The sequence below is a fragment of the Mauremys mutica genome, chromosome 17 (assembly GCF_020497125.1).
Source record: "Mauremys mutica isolate MM-2020 ecotype Southern chromosome 17, ASM2049712v1, whole genome shotgun sequence".
Lineage (NCBI taxonomy): Eukaryota > Metazoa > Chordata > Testudines > Geoemydidae > Mauremys > Mauremys mutica.
The window spans coordinates 15,505,707-15,521,440 of NC_059088.1; the positions used below are offsets into that span (position 1 = coordinate 15,505,707).

Sequence of the window (15,734 nt, forward strand, 5' to 3'; positions counted from 1 at the left end):
GCCTGACTGGTACAAAAATAATTTGCCAATGAGGTAATACAAATGCAAGATGGGGTGGGTGCTTTCTGGCTAGAGCCCTCATGGGGAAAAATCCTCCCTCTCCTGAGTGTGACATGTTACCTACTCCACTGCTTACCGCCTGGCTGCTGCCATGTGGCAGTGTTAGGTAGAGGGGGAGGGGGAAGGTGCTGCACTCAGGGAAGGGGTTGGAGTGGGGTGGGGCAGGGCCTCATGGAAGAGGTGGATTGGGGGCAGAGGGGAAGTTGGTGCCTATGCTCTGGGATATTCCAATTTTTCTATACACGGAAACATTTGTCCTGGACTCAATAGAGGATTTTGTGTGCAACTCACCAGCACAGTCCAAATTGGAACCCAGGCCTTTTGGCTAACGCCTGCCACTGATACTATTACTCCTCCCGGCAACCTACAAAATGTATTGATTGAATTGTTTCCCCCAGTGGCGCAATTACAATTGGACGTACATGAGTCTGTGGCAAGAACCAAGGAAGCCTTAATACCCACAGCTCGTCTTATCCAACAACAAACAGAAGTAGAAAGTTAGAAACACCTTAGTGGGCAATCCCAGAGGATGTTACTCTCCACCCCTAGTCCAAACGCTCAGTCTAACACTGATGGGAATACAAGCCATACCAGTAATTGCACTGATGGGAATGTGTTGCTACATGCAACGACAAATCACAAAAGCCAAATGACAACACCTGGTTTAAAACAAACAAACAAACAAACAAAAAAAACCCTAGCTATCAACACTGCCATAGTAATGAATAATCATTATAAGAAATAATTAAATGCTTATTAATGTTTTAAAATAAAATGTTTGGATTTATACAGTATGTAAGGGCTGTTGGACACCTGTATACTTGCATACTCTGTAGGGTGTGTTAAACCAAAAGTGTCCCATAAAAATGTATAAGGTACAAACATATACACATGTGTATATTATAATCCTGACCAAAGCCCATATCATCGGCCGCCAACTAAGTATAAAGGACTCCTCATGTCACCCACAGATTATACTCCACGCCTCAGTCATGGTCCTCGGCCTAACATTCCCAGGTACACTATAAGGGACTAAAAACAATTGAAAAATAAAATCTGTCCATCAGTTGTATAAGGGAATGTGCAGACCAAGGGATAGATGGGGAATCTATTTCTGGATGACTGGAAAAAGGCAAATGTAGCGCCCATCTTTAAAAAAGGGAAGAAGGAGAATCCGGGGAACTACAGACTGGTCAGCCTCACATCAGTCCCTGGAAAAATCATGGAGCAGGTCCTCAAGGAATACATTTTGAAGAGCTTGGAGGAGAGGAAGGTGATCAGGAACAGTCAGCATGGATTCACCCAGGGCAAGTCATGCCTGAACAACCTGATTGCCTTCTATGATGAGATAACTGGCTCTGTGGACATGGGGAAAGTAGTGGATGTGACTTTAGCAAAGCTTTTGATACAGTCTCCCACAGTATTCTTGCCAGCAAGTTAAAAAGTATGGATTGGATGAATGGACTATAAGGTGGATAGAAAACTGGCTAGATCGTTGGGCATAACAGGTAGTTATCAATGGGCTGATATCTAGTTGGCAGCTGGTATCAAGCAGAGTGCCTCAGGAATCTGTCCTTGGGCCCGTTTTGTTCAACATCTTCATTAATGATCTGGAGGATGGGATGGACTGCACCCTCAGCAAGTTTGTGGATGACACTAAGCTGTGGGGGAGAGGTAGATATGCTGGAAGGTAGGGATAGGGTCCAGAGTGACTTAGAGAAATTGGAGGATTGGGCCAAAAGAAATCTGATGAGGTTCAACAAGGACAAGTGCAGCATCTTGTACTTAGGACGGAAGAATCCCAGGCACCGCTACAGGCTGGGGACCGACTGGCTAAGCAGAAGTTCTGCAGAAAAGGACCTGGAGAGTACAGTGGACGAGAAGCTGGATATGAGTCAACAGTGTGCCCTTGGAATGGGTTACCTAGGGAGGTGGTGGAATCTCCATCCTTAGAGGTTTTTAAGGCCTGGATTGACAAAGCCCTGGCTGGGATGATTTAGTTGGGGTTGGTCCTGCTTTGAGCAGGGGGTTGGACTAGATACCTCCTGAGGTCCCTTCCAACCCTGATATTCTATGATTCTATGAATGTGTGAATGGAAAAGTAAGGAGGCCACATAACAGTGTTTAGCCCACTGGGCCAGCTTCAGTCCATGCATTATGCTTTTCCAGGACGATGGGTAAACATCCTCCGCATACAATGGCAAAAAGCGGGGGAATGTCATAGGAAGAGAGCATGAGACATAAGCCCTTGTATCAGAGCTCTGGTATGAGGCAGGACCTGCTCACAGACTCTCTCAAGAACAGGGTTGATATTGCAGAAATACACATTGCTAAGAAGTGCTATGCAGAGAGCACTCACACAAACACAGCCTGATATCAAGTGGTACGAGAACATACCGTTATCAAAGATGGTACAAAAACATTCCCCAAGGGTAACAGAAACACACTGACCTCTCCTAAAAGATAAGGTCAGGATGACAGTACGCAACAGAACTGTTTTGATCAAACCAACATGTACAAGGTGATGGGTAATAACTAGCCACGTCACGGGGGCAGTGACTATGTCAGAGGCAGTATGTAACTTGTTTGTGTCAGAGTATAAAGATGTATCTCACAGGGAGTATCTTTGTCCAGCCGAGGGGGGAAGGCCATTCACTGCCATCGTCACGGGCACTCGTCTTAGTATCCTTGTAGAGTCTGCCAGGTGCTATTACCGTGCTTCGTTGACAATAAACCTGGCCTGGTGCCTTCGTACCTTAACGGATCTTATGGTCATTGGGCGGTTCACATGAGGTGTCTGCGCAGAGCTGGGGCAGCACACAGGGAGAACACACACGCAGCCGAACAACTAACAACAGCATCTGTGCAGCACTCAGTGCAGTGGGGGTCCCTGATCTCTCTAATGGGAAATGGGTTCCAGATTTGCCCCCCTGCACCGGGTGCTGAAATGCCCCTGATAAGTTGTGATGGGAAAGTGGCTGGTGGGACCTTGCACTTCTCTAGCGGCCAACATTGGTCATTTCATTCCAAACTGCTCTGGGCTCTCAGGGTTAAAACTTGCTGTTCTGCATGGCCTAGCGGGTGGCTCATGAGACTGAGACTCAGCACACCTGGGTTCTGTTCCCAGCTGTGCCATGTGGCCTTGGGCCAGTCCCTCCCCCACTGTGTGCCTCAGTTTCCCCTCTCAATCTAGCCCATGCTATAATCTGCTGTGCATTAACCAGAGCAAATCCAGAGTGGCAGCAGGACTTGGGGGGCAGTAGGCTGACTCCAGGCACCTCTGGGCTCATTCCCAGCTGGAGCAGGCGCTCAGAGACCTGAGTCAGCAAACCCCTCTGGCTCTGGGGAGCTGGGAACTGCCTGTCCCCACCGTCCCTGGGCGCCTGTTCCAGGGGCTGGCTGGATGCAGGCCCAAAGTGAGATTGGCCCCTATCTGCCCATGGGAAAGGGGCTAACGGGGGTGGTGGCAGAAACAGGGCAGGCTGCAGTCACATGCATCAGTGTCAATACCAGGTGCCACCAGACGGTTACTCCTGATTTACACCAGTGATACCGAGAGGGGGATCCACCCTAGTGACTGAAATGGGGTCACTCCTGATTTACACCATGGTTACAAGAGGCGAACTGGCTCCAGTGACTGCAGTAGGGTCCCTCCTGAGTTACCTCGGGCTGTAAGAGGAGACACGTCGTGGTGCAGCCTTTCCAGGGTCGCAAATTAATGTTAAGTCAACATAAGCCTCTGCTAGGAGTCCACTGATGAATGTGGCCCCTTGTTCGTCGGATGTACAGCTTTGTGGTTAGAGCAGAGATTGGGAGCCGGGACTCCTGGGTTCACCGTGCCTCAGTTTCCCCTCTATCCCCGGGGTTGAAGGGGCGGGAGGGGGACAGTAGAGCGTGCGCTCCTCCGCTGGAAAACGCCAGGCCTCGCAGCCAGCAGCTTGGGACCCAGCCAGAGCAGGTTGGCCATCTGCCGCCCCCGCTCCCCTCCTCCCAGCCCCTGCGCAGGCGAACGGGAGCCCCGAGGTGCACAGGACACAATGGCCCCATTGAGCGAAGGGAGGCGGCAGCGGGAAGCGACACTGCCAGGAAAAGGGAGGGGGGGCTGCCAGCCCCACGGACTGCGAGGGGCGGGGCTTCCTGGCAGGGCCCTCCCCCCAGAGCTGGGATGGAACCCAGGAGTCCTGGCTCCCAGAACCCCCATCCCCTAGACCCCCCCCCACTCCCCTCCAGCTCCGTCTTCCCCTCCCACATGTGCTGTGTGTAGCCTGGTCCCCCAGTCCCCTGACCCGCCCCCGCCCCCCCCTCCGTGGGGTGTGTGCACAGGTGTCCTGGAGCGGCCACTCCCATTGGGCAGCGCTGCCCGGCCCCTCCCCCAGCCCCGCGCTCCCCTCCCGGCCCCCGGCTCCGTCCGCCCCAGGTGAACCATCGCCCCGCTCAGCTGCCGCCTGGGCCGGGTACCCCGGCGCCCCCCGCCATGCCGGGCCGTGCCCAGCCCCGGCCAGCTGCCCGGTGAGCCCGCAGCCAGCCGGAGCCCAGGGCGTGTCACCGGTAAGGGACCTCCCGCCCCGGGCACTGCTCCCGGACACCCCCCCCCGGGCACCCACACCCTGGGCATCTCGCCCAAGGCACTGTGCCCTGGACACCCCCGCCCGGACACCCCCGCCCTGGGCACTGCTCCTGGACACCCCCCCGGGGACTCCCACCCTGGGCATCTCGCCCAAGGCACTGTGCCCTGGAAACCCCCGCCCTGGGCACTGCTCCCAGACACCCCCCCGGGCACCCGCACCCTGGGCATCTCGCCCAAGGCACTGTGCCCTGGACACCCCTGCCCCGGACACCCCCGCCCTGGGCACTGATCCCGGCTCCCTCCCCCGGGCACCCGCACCCTGGGCATCTCGCCCAAGGCACTGTGCCCTGGACACCCCCGCCCCGGACACCCCCGCCCTGGGCACTGCTCCTGGACACCCCCCCGGGGACTCCCACCCTGGGCATCTCGCCCAACACACTGTGCTGCAGACACCCCCGCCCCGGACATCCACCCCCCCAGGCACTGGTCCTGCGCACCCCCCTGGGCACCCACACCCACACCCAAGGCACTGTGCCCCAGACACCCCCACCCTGGCAGCCCCGCCCCATGAACCGTGTCCCGGGCACCGCGCCTCGGGCACTGTGCTGCAGACACTCCTGCCCCGGACAACCCCACCCTGGGCACCCCCACTCTGGGCATCTTGCCCAAGGCACTGTGCCCCAGACAATCCCACCCCAGACAGCCCCACACTGCTCCCGGACACCCCCCCCCCCCGGGCACCCACACCCTGGGCATCTCGCCCAAGGCACTGTGCCCTGGACACCCCCGCCCCGGACACCCCCGCCCTGGGCACTGCTCCCGGACAACCCCCCCCGGGCACCCACACCCTGGGCATCTCGCCCAAGGCACTGTGCCCTGGACACCCCCGCCCCGGACACCCCCGCTCCGGGCACTGATCCCGGACACCCCCCCCCGGGCACCCCCACCCTGGGCACTGCTCCTGGACACCCCCCCGGGCACCCACAACCTGGGCATCTCGCCCAAGGCACTGTGCCCTGGACACCCCCGCCCCGGACACCCCCGCCCTGGGCACTGCTCCTGGACACCCCCCCGGGGACTCCCACCCTGGGCATCTCGCCCAACGCACTGTGCTGCAGACACCCCCGCCCCGGACATCCACCCCCCCAGGCACTGGTCCTGGGCACCCCCCTGGGCACCCACACCCACACCCAAGGCACTGTGCCCCAGACACCCCCACCCTGGCAGCCCCGTCCCATGAACCGTGTCCCGGGCACCGCGCCTCGGGCACTGTGCTGCAGACACTCCTGCCCCGGACAACCCCACCCTGGGCACCCCCACTCTGGGCATCTTGCCCAAGGCACTGTGCCCCAGACAATCCCACCCCAGACAGCCCCACACTGCTCCTGGACACCCCTCCGGGCACCCCCACCCTGGGCATCTTGCCCAAGGCACTGTGCCCCAGACACCTCCCATCCTGGACCCCCTTGGCACCGCACCCACATCACCCCCCCTCAGGGCACAACACTCAGATACCCACTCCCCATACTGACCCCCACTGGGCACTGTGCCCCAAATCTCCTGCCCTCCTTGGGCACCACACCCAGATCACTCCACCCTTTGGGGGATGGGTGCACAGACATCGGGGTGGGGGATGGGTGTGTGGGGTGGGTGGATGGATGGATAGAGGGGTGTGAGGAAGAATGGGGGGTGGGGTGCCTGGGGTCAATGGGTGGATGGAGGGGCATGTGGGGGGATGCATGCGTGGATGGAGAGGTGTGGCGGAGGATAGGTGGGTGGCAGGATGGGTGACTGGAGGAGTATGGGGGGAATGGCTGGGTGTCTGGATCTGGAATGGTTGGATGGAGGGGTGCATGGGGGGAGGGTGGGTGGGTGGATGGGGGATGCATGGATGGAGAGGTACATGGGGGGATGGATGGGTGGCTGGATGAGGGATGGGTGATTGGAGGAGTGTGTGGGGGAATGGGTGCATGTGGTGATGGAGGGGTGTGTGGGGCGATGGGTAGGTGGCTTGATGGGGGATGGGTGGATGCAGGGGTGCATGGGGGATGGGTGGGTCGCTGGATGGGGGCTGGGTGGATGGAGAGGTATGTGGATGGATGGGTGGGTGGATGGTTGGGGGATGGGTATATGCAGGGGTGAGTGGGCAGGATGGATGGGGGGATGGAGGGGTGCATGGGTGGATGGAGAGGGGTGCATGGGGGGATGGGTGGGTGGCTGGATGGGGGATGGGCAGATAGAAAGGCGCAAGGGGGAATGTTTTTTCCAGCGCTGCCCATTGCCAAAACAGCAGTGCAGGCTCGGCAGTGGCTGGCTGGACGCTGTGGTTGTCTCCCCGCAGGGCGGCTCCCACAGCCAGTGCCTGCCCTATGGGCTTGCAGGGGATGTGGCTCAGTACGTGGAACTTGGACAGCACAGAATTGGGCCCCACCCCAGAGGTGGCTGCATGTCAGCACCGGGTGAGCCATCCCCATGAGGCATTAGGTGCAGCTGTTCCCCAGCTGCCCTGCCCGAGAGGTGACTACACCTCAGCGCCGGGCAAGCCATCCCTGTGTGTCCAGGCCTGCAGAGGCAGGGGATTTGGGGTCTCCGGGCAGCATCTCAGAGCCCAGGAGTCCTGTGCTGGCACCAGCCAGGGCTGGGAACCCTGTAGTCACCGCCCCGCTGTGCTCTCTGTCCCCAGGGTGCAGGACTTGCCGGGTGCCAGGGGAGCGGGGTCTGTCTGGCCCGGCCCACTGGCTCCAGTCAATCATTAATTGCGGCAAGGAGATGGCTGAGAAAGACGGTGAGTCGCGGGGGAGCTGGGCCGCAGGTTGCTCCTGCCCCAATCCCACATCCCACTCCCTGCCCCAACCAGTGCCCCCGCCCAGTGCCGTGTCCCCCATGATTGGGAGATCCCTGATCCCACCCACGCCCCTGCCCTCTCCCCAATCCCTCCTACTTTCCCTGATCCAACACCCCCATCTCCAATCCGCCCACCCCTCCCCCATTCCTGATCCCACAACTCCCCCAGTCCCATATCCTTCCCACCCCTCCCCAGTCCCATATTCCACCTCCCTCCCCAATCCCTGATCCCATCTCTCCCCCAGTCCCAAATCCCACACCCCACCTCTTCCCAATCCCTGATCCCACCCCTCCCCAGTCCCATATTCCACCCCCTCCCCAATCCCTGATCCCATCCCTCCCCCAGTCCCAAATCCCACACCCCACCTCTTCCCAATCCCTGATCCCACCCCTCCCCATGTCCCATATTCCATCCCCCTCCCCCATTCCTGATCCCACAACTCCCCCAGTCCCATATCCTTCTTACCCCTTCCCAATCCCTGATCCCACGTCCCTCCTCTTCCCCCTGTCCCATATCCTACACCCCACCCCTCCCCAATCCCAGATCCCACCCCGTCCCCAATCCCAGATCCCACACCACCGCCTCTCCCCAATCCCTGATCCCATGTCCCTCCCCAGTCCCATATCCCACACCCACCCCTTCCCAATCCCTGATCCCACGTCCCAGCCCCTCCCCAATCCCTGATCCCACTCCTCCCCCGGCCCCATATTCCACACCCCCGCTCTTCCCAATCCCTGATCCCAGGTCCCTCCCCCCTTCCCTGATCCAACACCCCCTTCTCCAGTCCCCCACCCCTCCCCAATCCCTGTTCCCACCTCTCCCTCAGTCCCTGATCCCACACTCCCACTCCTCTCCCAATGCTACATCCCACACCCCTCTGCCCCTTCCCAATCCACACTCCCCCCCTTTCTGATCCCACCCTCCCTCCCTGAAGTGCAGCAGAAATTGATCATTAACAGTGCCAGATGGCTGGGCAGAGGACACGAGAGGGTCACGCTGCCTGAGCTGAGCTCCGTGCTGGTCCCCCACCCCAGAGCCTGGGGCAGGCTGAGGAGAAGGGGCAGGGCCAGGGGCAGATGGGGTGGGGAGGTTTGTGGGTGGGGAGGCGGGTGAAGCCTGCGAGGGAGGGGTGGGGAGTTGGTGCATGGCTGGCTGGGGTGAGGAGCTGGCCCAGCTGGCAGAGGATTGGCAGAGGTGATCTTGTTGCGTGTCTGAAGTTAATGGTGGTTTGAGATTGTCATGTAAGCGGGTCAGCTGGAATTCTGTAACCAAAATCCTCAGTCGGCAATCGGCACAGCCCTGTGCACGGCACAGCAAGAACAGATCCAGCCCCATCCCGCGGCCATGTCCCTTCTCCACTGGAGCGGGTGGGATGCGCAGTTTCATCCCCCAACTAAGTTCCAAACCTTCTGTCATTATATAGACAAAGAGACCCCTCCTTGCCACAAAAACCCACCCAGAATGAGGGGTGCTGGGGGTGCTGCAGCTCCCCCTGGCTTGAAGTGGTTTCCATCATATCCAGGGTTTACAGTTTGGTTCAATGGCTCTCAGCACCCCCATTATACACATTGTTTCAGTCTTCCTGACCCAGAACCATCTGTTCTGATGGGATTTCCTTTCAGAGGAAATCTGTACTGATCCATGTGTGAAGGCATCATCATTTACAGTTGTTCAAGATAATCTCTCTCAGTGGGTCCTTCTTTCCCCACCATAGTCATTCTTCCCTAGTGATTCCCCCTAGGAAACATCACCCCTCATCAATCCCAGGTTTAATGCTTACATCAGCATTAGATCTATATTCATCGAATCATAGGACTGGAAGGGGCCTTGAGAGATCATCTAGTCCAGTCCCCTGCACTCATGGCAGGACTAAGTATTATCTAGACTATCCCTGGCAGGTGTTTCTCCAACCTGCTCTTAAAAATCTGCAGTGATAGATTCAACAACCTCCCTAGTCAATATATTCCAGTGCTTAACCACCCTGACAGGAAGTTTTCCGTAATGTCCAACCTAAACCTCCCTTGCTGCAATTTAAGCCCGTTGCTTCTTGTCCTGTCCTCAGAGGTTAAGAAGAACAATTTTTCTCCCTCCTCCTAGTAACAACCTTTTATGTACTTGAAAACTGTTATCATGTCCCCTCTCAGCCTTCTCTTCTCCAGACTAAACAAATCCAATTTTTTTAATCTTCCCTCATAGGTCATGTTTTCTAGACCTTTAATCATTTTTGTTGCTCTTCTCTGGACTTTCTCCAATTTCTCCACATCTTTGCTGAAATGTGGTGCCCAGTACTGGACAAAATAGTCCAGTTGAGGCCTAATCAGCGCAGCGTAAAGTGGAAGAATTACTTTTCATGTCTTGCTTACAACACTCCTGCTAATACATCCCAGAATGGTGTTTGCTTTTTTTGCAACAGTGTTACACTGTTGACTCATATTTAGCTTGTGATCCACTATGACCCCCAGATCCCTTTCGCAGTACTCCTCCCGGGGCAGTCATTTCCCATTTTGTATGTGTGCAACTGATTGTTCCTTGCTAAGTGGAGCACTTTGCATTTGTCCTTATTGAATTTCATCCTATTTACCTCTGACCATTTCTTCAGTTTGTCCAGATCATTTTGAATTTTAATCCTGTCCTTCAAAGCACTTGCTTTGGGTATCCTCCACAGCCTTTATAAGTGAACTCTCTCTACCATTATGAAAATCATTGATGAAGATATTGAACAGAACTGGACCCAGAACTGATCCCTTGAGGGACCCCACTCGTTATGCCCTTCCAGCATGACTGTGAACCACTGATAACTGCTCTCTGGGAACGGTTTTCCAGCCAGTTATGAACCCACCTTCTAATAGCTCCATCTAGGTTGCATTTCCCAGTTTGTTTATGAGAAAGTCATGTGAGACGGTATAAAAAGCTTTACTAAAATCAAGATATACCATATCTACTGCTTCCCTCCTACCCACAAGTTTGTTACTCTGTCTAAGAAAGCTATCAGGTTGGTTTGACAAGTTTTGTTCTTGACAAACATGCTGACTCTTACTTATCACCTTATTATCTTCTAGATGTTTGCACATTGATTGCTTAATTATTTGCTTCATTATCTTTCTGGGTACAGAAGTTAAGCTGACTGGTCTGTAATTCCTCGAGTTGTCCTTATTTCTCTTTTTATAGATGGGCACTAGATTTGCCCTTTTCCAGTCTTCTGGAATCTCTCCTGTCTTCCGTGACTTTTCAAAGATAATTGCTAATGGCTCAGATATCTCCTCAGTCAGCTCCTTGAATATTCTAGGATACATTTCATCAGGCCCTGGTGACTTGAAGACATCTAACTTGTCTAAGTAATTTTTGACTTGTTCTTTCCCTATTTTAGCCTCTGATTAAGGCACTCAAGGATATCTGGTGTTCTGTAGGCATGGAGATGCCACAGATTATTAGATTAAAGCCTAATAGATAAAATACGTAACTAGGGTTACTTATAGGACAAGGCCCAGAATTCAAACATCTCCTTTGTTAATATCATACAGATTCTAAAGCATAGTTGATATATAAATGGATCAAATATATGGAAAGTAAAGGACTAAAAGGGTGAATATTTACTAACAAATAGTAACAATACTGTCAGATGGCAGCTGCAGTGGTGTTACAGGCATTATCGACTTAGGGTTTCTTCATGGAGTATGGAGTTGTAGTGATCTGATAGCTATATAATAGGTATACGTACCCCTCCCTCCATCTCCACACACATCTCATCTATCCATGTATTCATCTATCCAATACCTCTCCATCCAGCCAGTTCCACATGTATCCATACATCCATCTCCACACATGACTCACAGTCCATCCATCCATCTGTCTTCACACGAATCCATGCATCCAACCCCACATGCATCTATCCATCCATTCCCACACATATCCATCCATCCATCCATCCATCTCCACCCAAATCCATCCATCCATTCCCACACATACCTCTCCATCCATCCGTCCATCTATCCATCCATCTCCACATGTACCCCTCCATCTATCCTCACATGTATCCCTTCATTCTCCTATCTGTCTATTTGTACATACATACATCTCCATATGCATCCATCCATCCACACATGCCTCTCCATCCATCCATCCATCCATCCCCACGTGTATCCATCTATACATCTATCTCCACACACACACTCCTCCATCCTTCCAGCCAGCCCACATAGAATCATAGAAGTGTAGGACTGGAAGGTACCATGAGAGGTCATCTAGTCCAGTGTCCTGCACTCATGGCAGGACTAAGTATTATCTAGACCATCCCTGACAGGTATTTGTCCAATCTGCTCTTAAAAATCTCTAATGATGGAGATTCAACAACCTTCCTAGGCAATTTATTTCAGTGCTTAACCACTCTGACAGGAAGTTTTTCGTAATGTCCAACCTAAACCTCCCTTGCTGCAATTTAACCTCATTGCTTCTTGTCCTACGCTCAGAGGTTAAGAACAACAATTTTTCTCCCTCCTCCTAGTAACAACCTTTTACATACTTGAAAACTGTTATCATGTCCCCTCTCAACCTTCTCTTCTCCAGACTAAACAAATCCAATTTTTTTAATCTTCCCTCATAGGTCATGTTTTCTAGACCTTTAATCATTTTTGTTGCTCTTCTCTGGACTTTCTCCAATTTCTCCACATCTTTGCTGAAATGTGGCACCCAGAAGTGGACACAATACTCTAGCTGAGGCCTAATCAGTGTGGAGTAGAGTGGAAGAATTACTTCACGTGTCTTCTTGCTTACAACACTCCTGCTAATACATCCCAGAATGTTGTTCGCTTTTTTTGCAGCAGTGTTACACTGTTGACTCATATTTAGCTTGTGATCCACTATGACCCCCAGATCCCTTTCACAGTGCTCCTTCCTAGGCAGTCATTTCCCATTTTGTATATGTGCAACTGATTGTTCCTTCCTAAGTGGAGCACTTTGCATTTGTCCTTATTGAATTTCATCCTATTTACTTCAGACCATTTCTCCAGGATTTGAATTTTAATCCTGTCCTCCAAAGCACTTGCAACCCCTCCCGGATTGGTATCCACAAACTTTATAAGTGTACTCTCTATGACATTATCTAAATCCTTGATGAAGATATTGAACAGAACTGGACCCAGAACTGATCGCTGCAGGACCCCTTGATATACCCTTCCAGCTTGACTGTGAACCACTGATAACTACTTTCTGGGAACAGTTTTCCAGCCAGTTTTGCACCCACCTCATAGTAGCTCAATCTAGGTGGCATTTCCCCAGTTTGTCTATGAGAAGGTCATGCGAGACAGTATCAAAAGCTTTACTGAAGTCAAGATATACCACAAATACCACTTCCCCCCATCCACAAGTCTTGTTACGCTGTCAAAGGAAGCTATCGGGTTGGTTTGACACAATTTGTTCTTGACAAATACATGCTGATTGTTATTTATCACCTTATTATCTTCTAGATGTTTGCAAATTGATTGCTTAATTATTTGCTCCATTAGCTTTCTGGGTACAGAAGTTAAGCTGACTGGTCTGTAATTCCCCGGGTTGTCCTTATTTCCCTTTTTATAGGTGGGCACTAGATTTGCCCTTTTCCAGTCTTCTGGAATCTCTCTCGTCTTCCATGACTTTTCAGAGATAATCGCTAATGGCTCAGATATCTCCTCAGTCAGCTCCTTGAGTATTCCAGGATGCATTTCATCAGGCCCTGGTGACTTGAAGACATCTAACTTGTCTGAGTCATTTTTAACTTGTTCTTTCCCTATTTTAGCCTCCGATCCTACCTCATTTTCACTGGCACTCACTGTGTTAGACGTCCAATCGCTACTCACCTTTTTGGAGGAAACCGAAACAACAAAGTCGTTCATCACTTCTGCCATTTCCACATTTTCTGTTACTGTTTCCCCCTCTCCCCCCATTGAGTAATGGGCCTACCCTGCCCTGGTCTTCCTGTTGATTCTCATGTATTTGTAGAATGTTTTCTTGTTACCCTGTATGTCTCTAGCTAGTTTAATCTCGTTTTGTGTCTTGGCCTTTCTAATTTTGTCCCTATAGGCTTGTGTTAGTTGTTTATATTCATCCTTTGTAGTTTGACCTAGTTTCTAATTTTTGTGGGACTCTTTTTTTTTTTTTTTGAGTTTCAGATCATTGAAGATCTCCTGGGTAAGACAGGGTGATCTGTTGCCGTACTTCCTGTCTTTCCTTTGAAGTGGGATAGTTTGCTCTTGTTCCCTTAATTAATCTCTAAGAAAAACTGCCAACTCTCTCAAACTCTTTTCCCCCTTATACTTCCTTCCCATGGGATCTTACCTACCAGCTCCCTGAGTTTGCTAAAGTCTCTGCCGTCTTTTATCTTTATTGTGCTGTTTTCCCTCCTACCAATTCCTTAGAATCACAAACTCATCATGATCAGTTCATGATCACTTTCACCTAAGCTGCCTTCCACTTTCAAATTCAACCAGCTCCTCCCTATTTGTCAAAATCAAATCTAGAACAGCCTCTCCCCAGTAGCTTTCTCCACCGTCTGAAATAAAAAAAATTTCTCCAATACATTCCAAGAACTTGTTGGATAATCTTTGCCCTGCTGTATTATTTACATATACCACTCCCTCCCTCATTCCCTCCCTCCATCTCCATATGTACCCCTCCATCCATCCATTCATCCATCCATTCATCTCCACATGTACCCCTCCTTCCTTCCATCCATCCATCCATCCATCCATCCATTCATCCATCTCCACATGTACCCCTCCTTCCATCCATCTCCATATGTACCCCTCCCTCCTTCCCTCCCTCCCTCCATCCATCCATCCATCCATCCATCTCCACATGTACCCCTCCTTTCATCCATCTCCACATGTACCCCTCCTTCCCTCCATCCATCCATCCATCCATCCATCCATCCATCCATCTCCACATGTACCCTTCATTTCCTGACTCCATCCATCCATTCATCCATGCCACGTCTGTCCATTTCCGTGGCTTTCAGTCCCCCCTTTATCCTAACAGTAGAGCTGTACTTTGGCCTGGCTGATTTCGGGGGCCTGTGCTGGGCGGCAGTGGGTCGGTCGGAGTTGACGGTGGGAACAGTTCCCCTGAGCTGCTTGGCGGGATCCCAGTGCAGGGATTGCTCCAGCAAGGCTGGTAGGTCATTGTTATGTGTGCCAGTGAGGAGCACTGGGGTCCCGTCCCTCTTCTCTCCCCTGCCTGGCTTGGAGGGGTGTTTTCCCCAGCACCGATCGGGCTGGCCTGTGGCTTCTACAAGGCCTGGTGCTTTCTCAGCAGTTCCCCATGGTAGCGGTTTGTGGCCTGGGAGAGTCACAAGGAATCTGACCCGTCAGGGTGGGGCAGGTGCACCTCAGGGCTGGGACATTCAACAAGGACAAGTGCAGAGTCCTGCACTGAGGACAGAAGAATCCCAGGCACCGCTACAGGCTGGGGACCGACTGGCTAAGCCGGGGTGGCCAACCTGAGCCTGAGAAGGAGCCAGAATTTACCAACGTACATTGCCAAAGAGCCACAGTAATATGTCAGTAGCCATAGGCACCGACTCCGTGGGTGCTCTGGGGCTGGAGCACCCACAGGGAAAAATTAGTGGGTGCTCTGCACCCACTGGCATCCAAGATCCCCTTACCCCCATCCCACCTCCTCCTCCCCTGAGCGCGCCGCGTCCCCGCTCCTCCACCTACCTCTCAGCACTTGCCGCCACCAAGCAGCTGTTTGGCGGCGTAGCAAGCTCTGGGAGGGACGGGGGAGGAGCGGGAACATGGCACACTCGGGAGGAGGCGCGGAAGAGGCAGGGCCGGGGCGGGGATTTGGGGAAGAAGTTGGAATAGGGGCAGGGAGAGGGCGGAGTTGGGGCAGGGACTTTGGGGAAGGGGTTGGAATGGGGGCAGGGCAGGGGTGGAGTCGGGGCAGGGCCAGGTGCAGAGGCGGCTCAAGCACCCACCGGTGCGAGTAGAAGTCGGCGCCTATGTCAGTAGCCCCCCATCAGCCCTCCCCAGCTCCCAGAGCCTCCCTCTGACCAGCAGCCCCACCGATCAGCGCCTCCCCTGCCCTCCCCGATCAGCTGTTTCGTGGCGTGCAGGAGGCTCTGGGTGGGTGGGGGAGAAGCGAGGGCATGGCAGGCTCAGGGGAGGGGGTGGGAAGGGGTGGAGTGGGGGCAGGGCCTGTGACATAGCCAGGAGTTGAGCAGTGAGCCCCCACCCCCCGGCACATTGGAAAGTTGGTGCCTGTTGCTCCAGCCCCAGAGTTGGTGCCTAT

General features: G+C 53.5%; 1 protein-coding gene across 3 annotated transcripts in view; it reads left to right on the forward strand.

Annotated features, from left to right (window-relative positions):
- Nucleotides 1-4,463: 4,463 nt before the first annotated feature.
- The window catches only part of HPN (hepsin), a 34,082-nt gene continuing 22,811 nt past the window's right edge, over nt 4,464-15,734 (forward strand). For 2 of the 3 annotated variants that reach the window (XM_044991549.1, XM_044991547.1), the window contains exons 1-2: nt 7,054-7,086; nt 7,311-7,412. In XM_044991549.1, coding sequence (XP_044847484.1) covers nt 7,074-7,086; nt 7,311-7,412 — 115 coding nt within the window. In that variant the 5' untranslated portion in view covers nt 7,054-7,073. Of the gene's footprint in view, nt 4,609-7,053; nt 7,087-7,310; nt 7,413-15,734 lie in introns of those variants that run through there. The other variant, XM_044991548.1, reaches the window with a different exon arrangement.